Genomic DNA, 18722 nt, shown 5'->3' on the forward strand with positions numbered 1-18722 from the left:
ACATCTAGTATTATAGCAATTTATCCAAAATTAAAAATGATAATCTCACATAACAGTTTCATTTGTCTGATACCAAGCTTTTGATGACTTAAAGATAACATTTCAATATTTCTTTTTACTTTCTTTCTTACCAGAGAATATTTTTTTCTATTTTTTTAGGTGAAACTATCATATATTTATATATTTATTTTTCAGAAAAAAAAATCTATCCTAATATGGAAAATAGACTCTAGATACCCAAAACGATCTTGAAAAAGAACAAAGCTAGAAGATATATATTTTCTGATTTCAAACCATATAAAGCTACAATAATTGAAACAGTGTAGTACTATTCTAAAGGCAGATATATAAACCATTGGAGTTAAATAAAAGCCTAGAGCTAAATTCTTCCCTATATTGTCAAGTTATTTTTGACAAGGTTTCCACGAACATTTGGTGATGGAAATAATAATCTTTTAACTAAATATTGTTGAAAAATAATAATTACATGGAAAAGAATAAAATTGGACCCTTACTTAATCCCATATACGAGTATTAACTCAAAATAGATAAAAGACCTAAATATAAATCTTAAGGCTATAAACTTTTAGAAGAAAATCTGGGTCATAAAACCTCACAACATTCAAATTGGCAGTGATTTCTTGGATATGATTTCAATGGCACAGGCAACAGAAGAGTATACAAACTCCCTAAAAAATAAAAAAATATTGTATATCCAAAGACAATGTAAACAGAGTTAAAAGTTACTAATAGAATGGGATGAAATATTTCCAAATGCTATATCTGAAGGTATATTAATATTCCAACTAGAAATCCTAAAAATTAACAACAATAAAGGCAAACAATAACATTTAGAGATAGGTAAAAGACTAACATAAATAATGAATCTCCACAGATAACCAATCTTAGTTGTCTGTTGGATGGAAAATCTTGTTTCTCTGGTTCTGGTGTGTGTTACCTATTTCTTCTTTGTAGTTAATCTCTTTGAGTATTTTCTCTAGTGCTGGTTTTGAAGACATAAATTCCTTCAGTTTCTGTTTGTCATGGAAGCTTCTTATTTTTCCATCTAATTTGATAGAAAGTTTTGCTGGGTAGAAAATTTTTGGCTGGAAGTTGTTTTCTTTCAGAGTTTGGAATATGTTACTCCAAGCCCTTCTGGCTCTCATGACTTGGTTTGGGAAGTCTGGAGTGATTCTAATTGGTTTGCCTCTGAATGTCACTTGGCCCTTTGTTTTTGTTGCCTTTAAGATACTCTGCTTGGCTTCTACATTGGTCATTTTGACAATTATGTGGCGTGGGGATCCTCTTCTCCGATCCTGTCTAAAGGGAGTTCTCTAAGTTTCCTGGACCTGGGTATAGACCTCTTGCTCTATGTTTGGAAAATTTTCTGCTATTACTTCCTTGAAGAGATTGTTGATCCCTTTGGTTTCACTTTCTTTTCCCTCCTCTATTCCAATTATTCTTAGGTTAGCTCTCTTAAAATAGGCCCATATTTCTTCAATCTCAGATTCTTGCTGTTGGATATTTTTTCCTAGATTAGAAACTATGCATTCATTTTTGGAATGATCATCTTCTAAGAGCGAGATTCTGTTCTCCATGTGGTCTAATCGGTTGTTTGTGCTTTTAATTGAGGCCTTTACTTCATTAATTGCATCCTTTATCTCTTTTTGGCTCTCTCTGAGTTCTTTTCGAAGCACCTCTATTATTTCTAAAGTTATTTTCCTGATTTGATCTTCTAGAAATCTCTGAATTTCTGTTTTATCAGGTTCTGATGTTGTGGGGTTGTGGGCATTCATTGCTCCAGTATTATTCCTCTTTCCCATGATTTCAGAAGTTTGTGCCTTCTCTGGGTTCTTCCCTTGGGTCACTATGACTTCACTTAAGATGCTCTGGATCTCGAGTCTGTAGTATCTCAGACCCCACTACTCCTTTACTGGGTTTTATCACAGAGTCTCCGACCCAGAGAGTCGATAGAGGCTGCTTTAGACTGTGGGGGGTGCCAGGTTGCACGTTCTCCTATGGTGTGATATCTCTGCCACCGCCCCTCCCCCACTGGGTCAAGTCCCAGGGAGTACAGTACTGGGATTTCTCCTCTGGTGCCCGCAATTTGACTCACTGTTCTTGAGTACGCAGATGTAGCTCTACTGGACTCGGTGAATTCTCTGCTGCTGCCGCCGGTGGCAATATGGCACCGCTGCTATGCCCTCGGCCGTGAGGCTGGCGTATTTCTTCTTGGTTTTGATTTCCACTCTGAATCCCTGCAGCGTGTGCTGAGCTCAGCCACTGGGAGCTTTAGATTTTACCTGCGGCGAGAAATCCCGCCTGGCTGTTCTGCAGCGGCTCACCTCGGCTTGCTGTAGCCATCAGGTGAAGTCGCCGCTGCCGCCAGCAGTATGGCACTGCTGCCGCGCCCTCGGGCGTGAGGCCAGTTATCTCCTCTGTTGCTCTGAGCTCTGTTCTCAGTCTGCTTTCTCTCTGGAGCCTGATGATTTTTTTGTTTCTCTGGTGATGGTGTTTTATGGCTATGAAAGGCGCTGATTTTGTGGTAATGGAGATTAGTTGTTAGCGGGGCTCTTAAGATCCGCTTTTCTTGGTCGCCATCTTCCCGGAAGTCTCTGATTTAAGTTTTATAAGTTTGTTGTGACCCTCAGCCCCTTGACTGCTCTGCTGCCCAGCTGCTCCGCCGCTACCCTCCCCTAATTTCTGATCTTACCCACTCATCACTCAATAGTGTATCATTCGATCTCCATGTATTTAAATAGTTTCTTTTGAGTTTCCTGTTAGTGATTTCTGATTTCATTCCATTATGGTTTGAAAAGATGCAGGGAATTATATTACATCTTTTTAATTTGCTGGTGTTTGCTTTGTGGCCCAGAATGTGATCTATTATTGAGAAGGTTCCATGTGCTGCTGTAAAGAATGTGCATTCTGTTGTTTCTGGTTGAAATATTCTGCACATGTCATTAGATCCATTTGGATTATAGTTTTATTTAGTTCTGGAGTGTTTACACATCTTTTGCCTTGAAGATAGATCCAGTGGTGTGAGAGGTGTGTTGAAGTCTCCCAATATATTGTATTTAGGTCTATTTGAGATCTGATGTCCAGGAGGGTTTGTTTTACAAATGTGGCTGCACCCACATTTGGAACATAAACATTTACTATCATTATATCTTCTTGATGGATTGTTTCTTCTAATAAAAGGAAGTGCCCCGCTTTGTCTCGTCTGATGTGTTTTACCTTAAAGTCTCTTTTGTTAGATATCAGCGTTGCTACCTACCCCTGCCTATTTTTGGTCTCCATTGGCATGATATATGTTTTCCATCCTTTCACTTTCAATCTGTGAAAGTCTTTGGCTGTAAGGTGAGTTTCTTGCAAACAGCATATATTTGGATTATGTTTTTAAATCCACATTGCCAGTCTATGTCTTTTGATTAGTGGTTTAAGTCCTTGGAAATTCAGTTATTATTGAAATATAACTTTTTCCTGTTATTTGTGTTCTAACTTCTGTTTGGTATAATATTATTTCTTCTTTTACTTAGATGCCCTGCTGATCAACTTCATCTCTTCTCTTGTTCTGTAACTTGCTTCTTTTTTCTTCTTTATGGTTTATTTCATTAAGTATTTTCTCTAGTGTTAGCTTTGAATTCATGAATGTTTTGAGAGTCTGCTTATCTTGAAACACTTTTGTTTCTCCATCAATTTTGAATAATAATTTTGCTGGATATCACAGTTTTGGTTGTAAGTTGTCTTCTTCCAGGGTCTGGATCACATCATATCAGTCTCTCCTAGCATTCATGACTTGAGTTGTATAGTCTGGAGTAATTTTTATTGTTTTGCCCCAGTATGTCACCCGTTCTTTTGTTCTCACTGCTTTTAAGATTCTTTCCTTGGCCTCTATGTTGGTCATTTTGATTATTATAAGGCATGGGGAAGTCCTTCTTTGATCTTGCCTTAATAGTGTTCTGAATGTCTCCTGAACATGTAAGTCCAAGTCTCTTTTCATGTTTGGATAATTCTCTAAAATTATTTCTCTGAAGAGATTACAAATGCCCTTGGTCCCTTCTTCAGTGCCTTTTATTCATAAGTTAGAACATTTCATATTGTACCATAGTTGTTGGATGTTTAGGTTTCATTGCTGTAATGACTGTGCTCTCAGTTTTGAATGAGCTGTCTTCTAACAATGATATTCTATTTTCCATATAATCTCACCTTCCAGAATTTCTTTCTCTTGCTGACTTCATGTCATTTATTGACTCTTTTATTTCATTCCAGACCTCTTTCTGATTCTTTCTTAGTGTCTCTATTTCCTCTTTCATTTCTGTACACTTGCTTTGAGGTTTTTCATCCTATTGTAGATCAGTATTCAGAACTCTCCTTCTTGCATTCCTTGTAGGTCAGCATTTGTGATCTGTGTTGTTTCTTCACTATTCCTAATTCTCATATTTTCAAGGTTCTCATGCTTGTTTAGCTGATATTTGGCATCTTTTGTGGTTATTATGTCTAATACAGTCTTAGTAGTAGGAATTTAGAGGTGTAGCAGGTAAACGGTACTTTTTCCAATGGTGAGGGTTGGTTGATGGGGAGAAGCTGAGGTGATGGGTACAGGAGTTGGGTAAGGTAAAGGATATGATTAGGTTGAGTAAGAATTTAATTATAATAAGGTAGTATCCGGTTGAGAATGGGAGAAGTATAGATAGTAGGACTCTTGTAGTTAGTAGAGTATTTAAGTATGGAGATATGAAATACCTTGTGTGTTAAACAAGGAGATACAGTAAAGGAAAAAAGTTTTGAGAGAAGAGAGTAGATAGGTTAGAGTGAAGAAGTTTGTAAAAGGAATGGGGGAAGGAGCAAACAAACATGAATAAAGTAACAAAACAAGATACAAAAGCTAACTATTATATATCAAAGGAAACAAAAACAAAAACAACCAAAAGAGAGAAAAAAGAGTAAGAAAGAGAATATAAGGAAAAAAATAAAAACAAGACAACTAGCAACTATGTGAGAAAACAAAGTACAAACAAAACACAACAACCAACCAAACAAAAACCACAAATAAGCCGGGCATAGTGGCGCACGCTTGTGATCCTTGTGCTTGGGAGGTGAAGACAGGAGGATTACACGGGTTCGAAGCCAGCCATGCTGGCTTATGGGACCTTGTTTCCAAATAAAAAGTATAAAATAGGTCTGGGAGTGTAGTCTGGAGGTAGAAGGGCTTCCAGGAACCCCTGTACCACAAAAAAAAAAAAAAAAAAACCCTTAAAGGAAAAAACAAAACAAAACAAAAAAACCAGTCCTACTAATTTACAAATATGGAGCAGGCCTGTATAATATCTGAATGTCTGATAGCTGTGGTAGCTTCTGGACTATTTTCCATTGTCTCTTATTTGCTCTGTACCCTATTGTCAGCTTCGGAACCCACTCTCTAAGTGTTTGGGCTCCTCTCTCGCCTCTGAGGTTTTGTGATTAGGTGTCAGGGCGTTAGGAGTCACTGTTAATAAGTTTTGTGCAAGTCGCGGGTTCTGTGTATTTCTAGCCTGTAGTCCATGCCTCTGTACTCCCCAACTGGGGGTCAGGCCTGCATTTCCCTAATGTGGGGAAGGGGAATGTCAAACATAGTGTTCAAGCGACCCCTTGTGGCCCTGTTCAGGTATCACGCCTTGAGTACCTTTCCTGTGTCTCTGATGGTTCGAACTGGACTAGCCCGCCAGGTCCTGCAGCGCACACTGGGCACAAACGGTTTCCACTGTTTTCTATGTCACACACTGGGTGCACGCCAGGTCCCGTGGTTCATCTGGGCGCACACTGTTACCTGGCTGCCCTGGTCTGGGACTCCGGATCCTCACTGTACTGCTGGGTCCCGTGGCTTCTCTGCGCACACGGTTACCTGGTCCAGTTTTGGGTCTCTGGAGGACTTGTTGTGCTGCTGCAGTTGCCACCACTGGTGAGCAAATGGTGCCGCTCAGGTGCTCGGGTGAAGCTCGCCACTGAAGATGTTGGAGCTCTACAGCCACTTTCAAACTCTTGGATTTTTTTTCTGAATTTCTTGGGGCTGCCACACTGGGACTTGCGGTTTGGTCCCGTGGCTGGCCTCATCCACAGTAGGTGCGGCGCGCCCTTGCCCTTTTTATCAGTGGATCTCGCAGTTCAGAGATACTGGATTCCTTCTGCTGTGGTCCCTGGATCTGTTTTGGGTCGTAAGGTATATTTATCTTATTTATTAAGATGCTGCCTTCTCAGTAGTTGAATTTTATTCTTTTCAGCTACTGAGATGTGCTGCATCCTGCAGTTACCATTTTGAATCTCCCCAAGAATGCATTATTTTTATAGGAATTCATTATCTTGTCCCTCCTAGCCTGCTAGCCAATAGTCTTTTTACGCCAAAATCAGGTGCTGGTCCATTATCTCTGCTGTGGAAGCCTTTTTTTTTAAACATTCTTTGTTCATCCTCACAAGGACAGACAGGTCTGACATTGTGCCAGCAAAGAATAAAATGTTAGAATCTCATCATTGTTATTAAAGTAGAACAGGTTACACTGTGCATTTCATACAACCTATTTGAAATGTGTATGTCTAACCAGTCATGGAGTGCTTGCTTGGCCTCAGGTCTGAGTCTCCCCATCGCCCCCACGCAGGGCACAACTTCGCGTCACCACATTGAATCCCGCTGCTGTAACTCACCGCAATTGACTTGAGATAAAACAAGAGTCATTTCTCACTGCTCTGGAGCTGGGCACCCGGGGTCTGGTCAGGTCTGGGAAGGGCGTGCCCTCTGGCTCAGACTGCAGCCGGTTTGCTGTGTCCTCACACCCTGCCGGCCGTGTCCCTTCCCTCAGCGTCTCACCTCCCCGGGCTCTGACCTCTCTGGGGCTCCACCTCCCAGCCTGGTTACCCTGACAAAGGCCTCTTACTGCCAGCACATGGGAATTAAGGCCTCAGCAGATGAATCTGGAGGTGCAGACAATCCATCCATGACAACCACGTGGTTGTTTAACATTTTTCATTACGTACTTTTTGGGAAAGACATCTGAACAGTGCTTTCTAGGCTCTGCCTGATATGAAAACACAGTGCTGTTGTCTCCATTTGAGAAAGATTCAGAATTATTTTTTCTGTGGTGATGGGGATTGAACACAGGGACATTCTACTTCTGAGCTACTTCCCCATTCCTATTTTTATTTTATTTTATTTTATTTACTTTATTTTATTTTGTAATCATGAATCACTTTGGAATACAAGACTTGAGAGGATATACAAGCACATATCATCCAATAAGCCCTCATCCAATCCCCATCTCATTCCCTTCCCCACCCTCGATCCCATGCTTAATTGGTGATTATCTTTGATATAATTGTTTACATACCTCAGGAGTTTTAAAGAGATTCCATCCTCCCCCATCCCCTCCCCTCTGATTAGTCACCTTAATTGCTTTTCAATAGGGCCCTTTCTACTACCAGACCTCCTTCTGTTACCCCTTTCCTCCTAGTTCTTGCTAATTAGGGGAACCAGCTGGATTTTATTTTCTGTGCTATTTCTCTGTGCATGCCGCATTGCAAGTTCCGATCCCACTCTTGGTGGCCCCAGTAGTGGTCTGGCCACCCGGAGGACTCTGATCCCGACCTCACTGGCTCCAGCACCAGCCTTGCCTCATGGGAGGCCCCGATCCTGGCCTCGCTGGCCCCCACATCAAACTATCCCCTCGGCTGGCTCCACTCCTGACTTCGGAGGCCCCAGCACTGACCTAGCCTCATGACAGGCTCCAATCACATCCTCGCTGACCCTGGCACCAGCCTAACCCCTTGGCAGGCTCCTGTCCTGATCTCACAAGTCCCAGCTCCGTTCTTGCTTCACAGCAGTTTCCAATCCCGGCCTCACTGACCCCGGCACTGGCCTTAACCCTCAGCAGAGTCCAATTCCAGACTCGTAGGTCCCAGCACCAGTCTTGCCTCATGGCAGCTTCCGATCTTGCCCTCGCTTGCCCCAGCACCGGCCTAAACCCTCGGCAGGCTCTGATCCTGGCCTTGGAGGCCCCATCACTTGCCTTGCCTCACAGTAGGCTCCGATCCTGGCCTCGCTGGCCCCAGCACCGGCCTCACCCCTCGGCAGGCTCTGATCCGAGCACCCTCTTCACCCAGCAGGTTGTTCCACGTTCCCAAGGGTGCATGGTGGTAGTATTCTGCCCCTGAGGTAATTTCTTCAAAAGTTCCAGGTATATTACGTCAGATCTCTGCCTCCCCTGAGTACTTGCCGCTGCCAATGCGACTGCCTCCACCATTTCAAATCTTTCCCAAGCTCTTTCTCATATCGCATATGTCCAGTGTTCCTAAGCATGCGCGACAGTAGCATTCGACCTTTGGGGTAATTTCTCCAGAGGATCAGGGTGGGTTGGATCAAATGTCTGCCTCTCCCAAATCCAAGTCTCCACCGCCATATCGGCCACTGCTGCCGCCACCGCCTTCCTCCTAGGCCTCCGCTATACTCTCCTTACAGGTGATGTCCAGGATTCTTTAGGATGTAGAGATGCCTCAGTCCTCCTTCGCGGGGAATTTTTCCAAAAGTTCCAGTTCAGATGATATGTTTTGTCTGCATTTCCAATATTCTAGCTGCCGTCAGGGCCATCTTAACCCCTCTTGAATATTTTACTCTTTTCTTCTCCCTTTTTTTTGTAATAAGAGAAGAGAGTATGTGTGGTTTTGGGAGGATGTGGGATCAGGCACTCGGTAGTGATAAAAATTTTTTTTCTTTCCCGGTGGGAGGGGTGTCGCCTAAGGGTGCCCTGCCCATGTGCACCTACCCACCCGGGGTCGGGCCTTGCGGCCAGGACCTCTGGGCCCTCCAGTGTAGGGAGGGGGGGTCACCTAAGGGTGCCCTGCCCACGCCCGCCACCTGCCCGGGGTTGGGGCCATGTGGCCCGGACCTCCAACCCTTCCAGGTGGGGAAGGGGGCCACCTAAGGGTGCACTGCCTGCCCCCACCTACCTGCCCAGGGTTGGGGCCATGTGGCCTGGACCTCCAGGCCCTTCTGGGTGGGGAGAGAGGTCCCCATTCCTATTTTAATTTTTATTTGAGAGCAGGCTCTCATTAGGTTGCTGAGAGCCTCATTACATTGCTGAGGCTGGCTTCAAACCTGCCATCCCCCTGTCTCCACCTGCTAAGTGTTGTGAGGATAGGTGTACTCCACCACACTGGGCAAAGATTCACCCCGTGGATGAGGAGTCTTGGTGTCCGTGGCCGGCCGGTTTGGTTAGTGCCCAGGTACACCGTGTTCACCTGGGGGCTGCAGGATTGCTCTCCTATTTGAATATAAACAGTACCTAGTATGACTGTCTAGTGAGGACTCTCAGAACCAGACTTTTTACAGTCACCAAGTCCTCGCACTCCAGACGCACACGTGCCTGTGTATCTCGGAAGATCTGCCTCATTATTTATTTGATTATTATTTTGGTCCTAACGTGCTTTCTCTCTTCCTCATAACTAAATTAGCACGTTGGCCTCAGCTACACTTTATTATCTTGGCTCCTGTTTATTATCTTTGTCTCCTCACACTGGTGAGTTTCATCCTTGTCTCTGTTTTGGAGGAACAGCCCAGAGTTTCCTCAATATCACTGCACTGAGAGGTGCTCTGTGTACTAATTTAGGATGTTTCACTCCAATGAATGAAACAAGTATTTTATTTTATTTTTATTTTATTTTTTTCTTTTGGTGGTACTGGGGTTCCTGGAAGCCCTTCTACCTCCGGGCTACACTCCCAGACCTATTTTTACATTTTTATATTTGGAAACAGGGTCTCCTAAGCCAACGCGCGCGGCTGGCTTCGAACCTGCGCGATCCTCCTGTCTCTGCCTCCCAAGCGCGGGGATTACAAGCGTGCGCCACCACGCCCGGCCGAAACAAGTATTTTAATACCAGTAAAGAAAGGCCATGAATGGAGCAGTATTATAACTTGAACCACGATATATTCCTTTTCTTATGATTTTATTGTGCCTGGTAATTGTGCAACATGGATTCAAGGTGAGCATTCTATGTACACACATCCCTGGTGAGCACCCGATGGCCGTTTCCTCTTTGTACTCCTCCCTGCATCGCCTCCCCCAGGCCTGTCACTATTCTACTGTCTTCCTCCCCGTCTCTGAAGCCCCTTTCTTTCCTATTTTCTCTCCAGCTTCCCCACATGTCCCTTGCTTTTCCGGGCCTGGCCGATTTCACTCAGCATAACGATTCAAGTTCCATCCCTTTTCCTGCGAATGACAAACTCTTCTCTTTGTGTCTGTGTAAACGTGTGATGGAGTTCTTTAACGCAGCGGGTTAGGGTTGGTCCTGGTCATTGCTGGGCTCGGCTCTGCCCCAGTCGCTGTGTGACTGTGGGAGCAGGCTGCTCCACCGCTCTGAGCCAGGCTTCCTCTCTCTCCACAGTGACTGTGGGAGCAGGTGGTGTGCGATGAGGGCTGGGTGTGAGGTGCTCAGATCTCTACGGCAGGACACGCGCTCAGAGCCTGTCACACAGCATCAGCATCGCGTCGTGAGCGACTTCTGAGGCTGCTGAGCTGCCGCTGGGGCGCGTCCACCATGAGGTTCTGGGCCGAGGTCGGCCTGGCCGAGGATGAGCAGCCTCCAGCCTCTCCACACAGCCTCCTTTGGCCTGCAGCCCCTCCTGTCCTCAGGGCCTGACCAGGACCCGCCTCGCCCAGGGCAAGAGACCCAGGGCTCCGGGAGTGCTGCTGCAGGTCGGGAAGGCCAGGCCGGCTGCAGTCCTCAGACCCTTGTCTCCCTCTTAGGTGAGCTGGGTCTCTGGTCCTTGCTGCCCGCCCAGCACCAGATCAGGAGCCCAGGCCACAGCAGGTAACTCGCAGACTTTCCCAGAGTAGGCTTTCTCATCTTCATGTCCTGGCCAGGCCGGGCTCCCTAGTGGAGGCTGCTGTTCAGGGCAGGAGGGCACTATGCATCCTCAGGACCCAGAGCCAGCTGGGGTGCAGGGTCAGCACAGGGAGGCAGCGCTGACCACAGGGTCCTGAGGGGCCAAGCTCAGACTGGGGAGCCGCCACCCAGCTCTAGGGGTTTTATGAGCTGAGCTCTAAGAAGGAGCAAGCACCAACAAGGAAGGGGAAGGGCGCTGCCAGCCTCCTGCTGGGAAAACACCTCAGCGCTAGGAGTATAAAAGCCAGAAGCCAGGCAGCTCACACACACACTCACACACTCAAACCCTCCTCCTGCCCAGCCCACATGGCCGCCTCCACCATGTCTGTATGCTCTAACAACTCCTGGCAGGTGGAAGACTGCCCGGAGAGCTGCTGCGAGCCCCCCTGCTGCGCCCCCAGTTGTTGTGCCCCGGCCTCCTGCCTGAGCCTAGTCTGCACCCCAGTGAGCTGCTTTGCCAGCCCGTGCTGCCAGCCAGGCTGCACCAGCTCCTGCACACCCTCCTGCTGCCAGCAGTCTAGCTGCCAGCCGGCTTGCTGCAGCTGCTCCCCCTGCCAGCAGTCCTGCTGCGTGCCTGTCTGCTGCAAGCCTGTATGCTCTGGCTCCTCCTCGTGCTGCCAGCAGTCTAGCTGTGACCCTTGTTGCTGCACCTGCTCCCCCTGTCCGCAGTCCTGCTGCGTGCCCGTCTGCTGTAAGCCTGTCTGCTGTGTGTCCCTCTGCTGCAAGCCCGTCTGCTGCAAGCCTGTCTGCTGTGAGCCCATTTGCTCTGGCTCCTCCTCCTGCTGCCAGCAGTCTAGCTGCCAGCCCTCCTGCTGCAGCTCCTCCCCCTGCCCACAGTCCTGCTGCAGACCCTCCTCCTGCGTGTCACTGCTCTGCCGCCCCGTGTGCCGCCCTGCCTGCTGTGTGCCAGCCTCCTTCTGTGGCACCTCCTCCTGCCAGCCCAGCTGCTGCCGCCCGGCCTCCTGCGTGTCCTTGCTCTGCCGCCCGGCCTGCGCCCGCCCTGCCTGCTGTGGCCTCTCATCAGGCCAGAAGTCCAGCTGCTGACCGGCCTGTCCTCCAAGGCCAGGTGGGCTCAGGTCTTGCCCCACGTTGGCCCTAGATGCCCTCAACCTGCAGCCCCCTACCCAGGCACAGCTCAACCAGGAGTGATGTGTGTGTGTGTGTGTGTGTGTGTGTGTGTGTGTGTGTCTACCATCTTGTACCCCGTTAAGATGTATGATTGCAACGCACCAATAAAAAATTTAAAAGAATTAAATAAAAAATTTAGAATTAAAAAGTACAATGACAGAAATTAAAAGTTTGTCCTATGGCTTTGACAACTTTGAGCAGACAAGTGAGTCCGTGAACGTGAAGGAAGACAGGTCAGCTGGAATATCTAATCCAAGGAAGAGATCTTTTTAAATAAGGAAAAAAGAACAAATCTTAAGAGTTGTGTGGAACACCATAAAAATATCTAACATATATATAATGGAAGTTCCAGAAGGAGAGAAGAAGTAGGAAAGAGGAAAAACGTTAAGAAATAATGTCCCAAACTTTCCAATTCTATGTAACACATGGAGCTACACTTTCAGGAAACTCACTGAACTTCATGTAGAGTAATCTAAGAGAAATCTACACGGAGATAATAAAACTGTAGAGTCAAAAGCAAAGAGAACTCTGAGTAAAGTAAAAGAGGAGGTTAGCAGCTGATTCTCACCAGACCCATGGAGGCCAGAAGCAATGGATGGTCTACTAATGTGCCGAAAAAGGGAATCGCTCATAAGCCAAGAAGAGATTGTATCTGGCAAGTCAATTTCAAAAATGAAGTCAAGGAGCCTGGCGTGGTGGCGCACTCTTGTAATCCCCGCGCTTGGGAGGCGGAGACAGGAGGATCGCGCAGGTTCGAAGCCAGCCGTGCTGGCTTAAGAGACCCTGTTTCCAAAAATAAAATAGGTCTGGGAGTGTAGCCCGGAGGTAGAAGGGCTTCCAGAAACCCCAGTACCACCAAAAAAAAAAAAAAAATGAAGTCAAGGAAACCCCTGTCCAGATCAGAACAAGCTGAGAGAGTTGCCGTTTACATGCAATGCTAATTCAGGCTGAAACGAAAGGACGGTGGGAGTAACTAGAAGGACCATGAAGGAACAAAGACCAACAATACAGGATCGGGTCACTTATGTGCTCATAGAAATTTGTTTGTTAAATCTTATTTACCCTACGTCCTGGGATGCAAATATTCATACTGTTCTCTTATAATCCTTTTTATTTATATAAAGTCAGCAGTGATGCTGCCACCTTCATTTATGATTTTAATAATTTGATGTTTCTTTTTTAGTTAGTCCAGCTAAAAACTTGTCAAAGTGCTGCTCTTTGCAAAGAACCAACTTTTGCTGACATCCGTCTTCTCTATTTTATTTCTATGTTCTAATCTCCATTTTCTTCTGTTAACTTTGGACTTATTGGCCTCTCTTTCTATAGTTTCTTGTGGTATAAAATTAAGCTACTGATCTGAGACCTTTCTTTTTCTTAATGTGGGCATTGACAGCTATCATTTTCCCTTTGAGCACTGCTATAGCTGCACTTCATAACTTTTGGGCATTGTGTCTCCTTCCAATTCATCTCAAGACATTTCCCCTCTGGGCTCCTTTGCTCCATTCACGTAAATGTGCATTGTTTAATTAACCTGTATTTGTGAATTCTATTTTTCTTTTTTTCTAGTTTTGATTTCTGATTTCTTTCTATTGTGGTCAAAGAAGTTACTTTGAATAATTTCAGTCATTTAAATTTTTTGAGACTAATTTTGTGGCCTAACATGTTGTCTGGTGTAGAGAATGTTCCATCTGCACGTGAGAGAAATTTCTGCTCTGCCGTCATTGGGTGGAGTACTTTACATGTTTCTGTTAGTCCCGGTTGTTTTAGTCAGCCTTCTCCATCATGTATCCACAATACCTGACAAGAATGACATCAAGTAGGAACAGTCCATTGGGTTCAGTTTCAGAAGTGCAGTCCAGTTAACTGATTCCAAGCAGACATCATGGCTCACAGCGTGGTGGGTAAAAGCTGGGCTCAACTCAGTGGTGGCAGGAAGCAGATAGAGAGAAAAAAGGGCCAGATACAGTGTCCAAGGCCACACCCCCAGTGACTTCCAGCCACACCTCACCTGCCTGAGTTACCACCCAGTTAATTCACTCAAGGTATTCATCCTTCAGAGGATTTATCTACTGCTGAGTCTGGGGCCTCATTTCAATTATTTTACCTGTGAACACTGGGGACATGCTTCTAACACATGAGCCTTTCAGGGAACATTTCAAACCTGCACTCTCACAATAGAGAAATACCAGTTCCTCCAGTTCTCTGTTTCCTTGTGAACTTGGGTCTAGTTCTATTACTTTATTCTTTTGAATAGAGAGTGTGGCTTACTGAAGTCTCCAACTCTTCTTGTAGAACGGAAATTGCCTATTTTTTTTCAATTCTGTTCATTTTTGCTTCATATATTTTGGGTCTGATACATGTGGGTGTGCGTACAGCTGCCGTAGCTCTCGGTGGGTTGACTGGTCACTATGATGGGCTGGGACCCTCGCTCTGCTGGTCATTCTGCACCAGCCTCTCACCCCACACATACTTCCTCACCCCCTCACCATCCCAAGCCATCCCTCCCACCCCCTTGTAGATTTTTTTAGTTCAGTTATTGTACTTTCCAACTCCAAAGTTTCTATTTGATTCCACCCAGGCCACTGGGCATCACGGCATTTCTCAGATGCTCTCACTAGAGGCAAAAACTTCAGGCCCCAACTTCCTCAGGTCTGTAAGGTATGCTGCACTAGTAAATCAAGCTGAGAAATATAAGATTGGTGCCATTTTTCTTCCGGTTATCTAGAAGAAGTCACTGGTGGAAAAATCTACACCTCTGATCATCTTTGTAGGAAGGCTTTAAATCCAAGATTCAGTTCTTTAATAGATTTGGGATATTCCGCTTTTCTCCCTCTTTGTTGGCTCTGTGTTTTGACAAGTGTGCGGTGCGCCCCCATCGCAGTGAATCTATTGCCTCTTCCATCATCCCATGACAGTAGTGCGTGGCCCCACTCTCGCCCTTGACAACCCTGAATCTTTATTTGGTCCCATTATCATAACCTCTTCTAAAACATCACATACGTGGAATTGCACAGAGTTTGATATGTTGCCATGTAATATTTGAAAGGGTGCATGCTTATGCTTGTGGCGCACGCTTGTACCCAGCATTCGGGAGTCTGAGACAGGAGGAGCGCGGTTCATGGACAGCCTCAGCTACTTAGGCCCGTCGCAACTCAGTGAGACCCTGTTTCAAAATAAAGAATAAAAAATAGGGCTGGAGGTGTAGCTCAGAAGTAGAATGCCCCTGGGTTCCATCCCCAGTACTGTCAAAAAATAACATGTACAGATAGCAAATAAATACATGAAGACGTGCTTGACATCATAAGCTAGGAGAGAAATGCAAAATTAAGCCCCAAGGAGCCACCGCCGTGCACCTGGGCTGAGTGACGATGAGGCTGGTGTGCAGGGCTGCAGAGGACGTGGGTTTTGTGGGTGCGCTTGAGCAAAGCTGCCGGCGCCCCACATTTTCTGTTTGCTCCACATAGTCCACCCTTCCACTCCTTGCTTTGCATTTTGGATTCCGTACATTGAGATTTTTATTTCCCCACTTCCCTTGTTGTTGTCCTAGTTCCTTGGGCTGCTGCAGTAAGTTAGCACAGAGGGTGGTTTAAAAAATGTAAATGTACTCTCCCAGAACAAAAATCATGAAATGATGGTTTCCACAGGGCCAGGCTTCCTCTGATCTCTAAGGGGAGAGATTTCTGTCTTAGGCAACATCCTCACTGCTATACTCCAAAGGCCTGACCACATAACTTCCAGGAAGGAAGATTTATTTCTTTAGTTTTCCTTGAAAGTTTTGGGTTTAGTCCATGTGAGGTGGGGGCACAGATCTCAGGAATGGTTGCAGGAAACAGAGGGAGGGAAAACACAAGGCTTTGCCCTCAAAGCACCCAAGCTGGAGCAAGACGGATGACAAGACACAGCAGAGTCCCTAAGGCTGCACCCAGGAGCACAACCTCCCGGCCAGTCACCACCTAGATAATCCACTCTGATGGGTTTATCTACTGATGAGATTTCAACCCTCATGGTTTAACTATATCAACCTTGAGCTCTCCAGGGGTCACTATATCTGACCGTAGCAGGGTCCTTGCTCCCTCTGGCTTCTCATGGATCCCAGTAGACCTCCACAGCTTGTAGCTTCTTCACTCTAATCTCTGCCCTTCCGATGGCCCCCTTCCCTGCATATATCTGAGCCCTCCCCTCCTTCCTTCTGTTGACTCTAGTCATCGGACTTTGCCAATTTTACTACAGTATGACTTTCTCTTAACTGGGTATATCTACAAAGATCCTGTGTCAAAATAAAGTCACACTGTGAAGTTCTAGGTGGACCTGAATTTTGGAGAGTCACTACTCAGCCCACTGCATTCATCTACTTCCTACCTAGTTGCTTGTTACTTTATTATTCTTGCGGACTTTACAGCATAAATCTGTGACTTTTGAAAGTCTAGTGTAAACTAGACATTATACCATTTTGCAGATGATGAAGTAAGCTGAGACCCTTTTAACTCCTTGTATCCCTTCCTGAATTCTATGATCTTGTTGCCATTTATTTTATTTCCATAAATATTTGAAATCTTGCAAGACATTTGATACAAGTATTCATTAATCCACATGTGCCCTTTGACTGTTATGCTGGTTCTTTATCAGTTTCCTTGTTTCTAGAATCATTTTCTATTTAACTCCTTTCAACATTTCCTTCAGTGCAGACCCCAGTCAAGGCACATTCTATCAGTGTCTGCCACCTGAGAGTGTCAGTGTCCAATCGTCATCTCTGAGGACCTTCTCCACGGGTATAGAGCTAGCCTGAGGCTAATTTTATTTCAGATGATGAAGATATAATTCCATTGGCTTCTGGCCCCCAGCGTTTCCACTGAGGAGTCGTCTGTCAGTCTTGTTGCTTCTTTGAAGTCTGTATGTGTTTTTCCCCTCAGACAGTTTAAAGTTTGCCTCTGATTTTGGAGATCAGCCCCAGTGTGCCCAGGTGTGTTTATCTGCATATTGCTTTGCTAAGAATATTTTTCTGCACCTAGGTGCTAAATTGTTTTTGCATCTAAGTGGGTTTTTTTTTTTTTTTTGCATTTGTGGGCTAATTTCATTCATTAATTTAAAATTCTCGCCCATTATATCTTCAAATACTTTACTAATTCTACCTACTCTTCTCTCCTAGGATTCAAACAAATCCTTCATCATGCCCCTTATACTGATTGCTCCATTTTCTCTATATCCTTTTCCTTTTCTTGATATTTATTTACCTTCCTTAATTCTCTAATGTTCTCTTTGTCTTTCTCTAATATGCTCTTAAACTACCATGCTAAGTTCTTAATATCAGTATTGTGTTCTTCATTTCTAGAATTTATGTCTGGATCCTTTTTATAGAATTCTGCCACAGAAATTCTCTGTCTTTTCCCGAGTTCTCTTAAAAACGTTCGTGACAGTTACTCTAAACCTATGATAGACAGTTCTGTTTCTGCTGCTTGTTTTTCCTCTTGGTCTTTGGTCACTTGGCCCTGTCTTCTAGTATGCCTAGTAACTTTTTGACTGAATGAAAGACCTTATGAATTTAAAAAAAAAAAAAAAGTAAAGATGCTGGGTGTGGTGGCGCATGTTTACAATCCCCACGCTTGGGAGGCAGAGACAGGAGGATCGAGCTGGTTCGAAGCCAGCCTTGCTGTCTTAAGAGTTCCTGTTTCCAAATAAAAAGTATAAAATAGGTCTGGGAGTGTATCCCGGAGGTAGAAGGGTTTCCAGGAACCCCAGTACCACCAAATTTTTTTTTTAAAGTAAAGATCATTTTAGTCTCTGATAATATTACCTGGCTCCATAGGGAATGAACTTTTGCTTCTGGCATTCAGGCTATGGGTAGATCACCGAGTTCTGTTTCAGCTAATTCAAACATGAGACTGGTCTTATTTCTGCTTATTCAGTATTTGCAATGGAAAGCCTGGGTACTCTATCAGAAGCCCTCAGTTCAACAGGCCCTGGGCTGGTTGTTGCGTCTCTCAGAAGGCCCAGCTTCTCAGCCTCTTCTCTGTGACCTGTGGGTTTGCAATGCCTCAAGAATAAAGTGTGCAACGTACGGCCGGTTATGCCCTGTGCGTCGTCCTGTGGTGGGGGTTCCATCTTCAGGTCTCGCTGTCCTGATGCCTCTTGTGGCCTTCACATGGGGATTTCATTTGTTAAGCCAGGCCTTGCTGAGCACAGTGGCTCACAACTATAACCCGGGCCTTGGGAGGCTGAGGCAGGAGGACTGCATGTTCAAGGCTGGTCTAGGCAAATTAGCAAGACCCTGTTTCGAATTTTTAAAAAATATGGCTGGGGATGTAATTCAGAGGTGGCGGTCCCCTGGGTTCAATCTCTGATACTAAAATAAAACAAAACAAAACAAAAACCGGCCTCCCCGTTCTCAGCTAGTTAGCTCACCTGGCAGAAGGCGGCTCCCTCCTGGGAAGCAGAGCCCCACAGGCAGCACTTTGCACGTCAGTGGGAAAGCTGGCACCACACACTCACTTCCAGAACTCAGAGTTACTCTCCAGTATTTCCTCCAATAGAGTCCATTTTTCCTGCCGATTTTTATTAAAGATCTAGTAAGAATCAGAGCATGCAACAGGCATTATTTTAGGCCTTTGGAGATGGAGTAGTGAACAAGACAGACAAGCTCCCTGCTAACATGAGGAAGAAGCCCAGAAGCAGAGATGAGAGGCCAGAAG

General features: G+C 45.3%; 2 protein-coding genes across 3 annotated transcripts in view; both read left to right on the forward strand.

The window, feature by feature from the left end:
- Positions 1-18722, forward strand: part of TSPEAR (thrombospondin type laminin G domain and EAR repeats) — a gene marked incomplete at both ends in the record, with an annotated part of 169357 nt that overhangs the window by 108689 nt on the left and 41946 nt on the right. The window lies entirely within an intron of this gene.
- On the forward strand, positions 11215-11952 carry LOC308262906 (uncharacterized protein; the record flags this gene model as incomplete). Of its 2 annotated transcripts, none has more annotated exons than XM_080695663.1 (2): positions 11215-11499; positions 11578-11952. In XM_080695663.1, 2 exons carry the CDS (start codon positions 11215-11217, stop codon positions 11950-11952), a joined length of 660 nt encoding a protein of 219 aa, XP_080551789.1. The 2 variants fall into 2 exon arrangements, with proteins under 2 accessions (XP_080551789.1, XP_080551790.1); XM_080695664.1 differs by having other exon boundaries at positions 11215-11469.

The sequence above is a fragment of the Muscardinus avellanarius genome (genome assembly GCF_963383645.1).
Source record: "Muscardinus avellanarius genome assembly, chromosome: 5".
In the NCBI taxonomy this organism is placed as follows: Eukaryota; Metazoa; Chordata; class Mammalia; order Rodentia; family Gliridae; genus Muscardinus; species Muscardinus avellanarius.